The 2,085-nt window shown below is 36.8% G+C and overlaps 1 protein-coding gene across 1 annotated transcript; it reads right to left on the bottom strand.

Moving 5' to 3' along the window:
- Window positions 1-332: 332 nt before the first annotated feature.
- Pdhb (Pyruvate dehydrogenase E1 beta subunit) lies at window positions 333-1,715 on the bottom strand. The gene has a single exon (XM_090410121.1). The coding sequence runs from the start codon at window positions 1,678-1,680 to the stop codon at window positions 592-594; it is 1,089 nt and encodes a 362-aa protein (XP_090266247.1). The 5' UTR covers window positions 1,681-1,715; the 3' UTR covers window positions 333-591.
- Between the last annotated feature and the right edge of the window lie 370 nt (window positions 1,716-2,085).

Consider the following 2,085-nt stretch of genomic DNA (forward strand, 5'->3'; position numbering starts at 1 on the left):
TGTGCTACATTTAAAGATGGAAGTCTTATGTAAACCTGATCTCAAATGAAATTAAAAAAAAAAAAAAAAGCATATATTAGAGGTGTATACAATATGTATAGTATTTGGGATTAGATCTATAAAGACACCAGCTCAGTACAATCATTTCTTCCTTCTGAAGAATTTCCAATAGAATAAGGAAGTTAAAATTAAGTGTCATTACTCTGTGGAGAAATCAGGTTTCATGGCCACAATGTTTCAAATCACACACACATACACACGTATATTCCATTATTGTTTCATTCTGGTATAAGAATACAATTTGTTCAGTTCAGAAACTGTAAACTATCTGATTATCGTAAAACTGTTTATTTGATCTAAAAGTGACTTAGAATGCACGGGTCTCAACAGATTATACAATTATCTACAGCAACGGTACTTATTAACATATAAATAAATTTCAATTGTACAATTATTTATCATACAAAAGGTATATGCAAAGTTGAGTTAGGATGCTTGTATTTGCTTGGCTTAATTTACTTATTGCCAAACTTTCCATCTTCATCTGAGAAGAAAAACACTTAGGTTATCAAAATCAAAGCAGTCATACTCTTACTTATTAAGTACTTTCTTAACTGCCAATATGACATCTTCCTGACGTGGAAGAGCATTTATTTCCAAAGACTGAGTGTATGGCATTGGCACATCAGCACCAGTCACACGAACTACAGGTGCATCCAAGTAGTCAAATGCTGGACCTTCTACAATTCTTGCACAAATCTCTGAACCAATACCACACTGTGGCCAACCATATTCAACCGTGACAAGGTGATGAGTCTTCATTACTGAGGAAAAAATGCATTCCCCATCAAGTGGGCGTAGGCTTCTCAAATTAATTACTTCACAATCGACTCCAATGTTTGCTAGTTCTTTGGCAGCATCTAGGCATGTCCTTACACCTTTAGAATGAGATATCAAAGTGATATGTTGACCAACCTTTTCAATTTTTGCTTTTCCTATTGGGAGAACAAAGTCCTTGGACATAGCATCATCTGACATTTCAAACGGAACTCCATATAAAATCTCATTTTCAAGAAAGACTACAGGATCTGGTTCTCGAATGGCAGCTTTCATCAACCCTTTAAAATCTTCTGAAGAGTAAGGAGATAGGACTTTTAAACCGGGGCAATGAGTGTACCAAGCTGCAAAACATTGTGAATGCTGTGCAGCAACACCAGCTGCTGCTCCATTAGGCCCTCGAAATACAATAGGGACATTTATTAATCCTGCAGACATATAAAATGTTTTAGCGGCAGAATTAATAACCTGATCGATTGCTTGCATAGAAAAATTGAACGTCATGAACTCGCAAACAGGTCTTAATCCGGCCATTGCTGCTCCCACTGCAATTCCGGCAAAGCCCATTTCTGTTATCGGCGTATCTACTACTCTTTTATCACCGTATTTCTTCCACAACCCACGGCTGATCTTGTAAGCACCATCATACATAGCTACTTCCTCACCCATTAAAAACACACGTTCATCTCTTTCCATTTCTTCATCAAGGGCTGCATTAAGAGCTTCGCGAACAGTAACTTGTACTCCAAGAGATCTGGCTATGGAAAACTTACGAAATGAAAAATACGAAACATTATTCCGCAAATTCACACCACGACACACTAACTTCTTCAGGATCGCCATCGCTTTCGCTTTAACCTTCGGACGGCCAAAATGACTTTCGATACCAACACCCTCTAACGATTTAATATTTCTAAATTCCTAATATATATATATATATATACTGTATATATATATATATATATGTTATACATCTCCTCCAGGAGATGTGCTTTGAATTAAGAGTAAATATTAAGAATAGTGATCAGAGCTTATTCTACCTTTACCACGAGTAGCCTTGACCTGCACTATCAGCAGGGTCAGCTAGACTTGCAACACTTGCAGGCGCAAACTTGACTGACTTGTCTGTTTGCTTACTTGGGAAAAGGAGTACAAAACCAGGTTTATATTTAAAATAGCTTGGTATCTTTAACATATATTATACCCAAGGTAAAAAAAACTCTCTCTCTCTCTCTCTCTCTCTCTCTC

Source organism: Typopeltis vanoorti, chromosome 20, assembly GCF_054136105.1.
Source record: "Typopeltis vanoorti isolate ZY-2024b chromosome 20, IOZ_Tvanoo_1.0, whole genome shotgun sequence".
In the NCBI taxonomy this organism is placed as follows: Eukaryota; Metazoa; Arthropoda; class Arachnida; order Uropygi; family Thelyphonidae; genus Typopeltis; species Typopeltis vanoorti.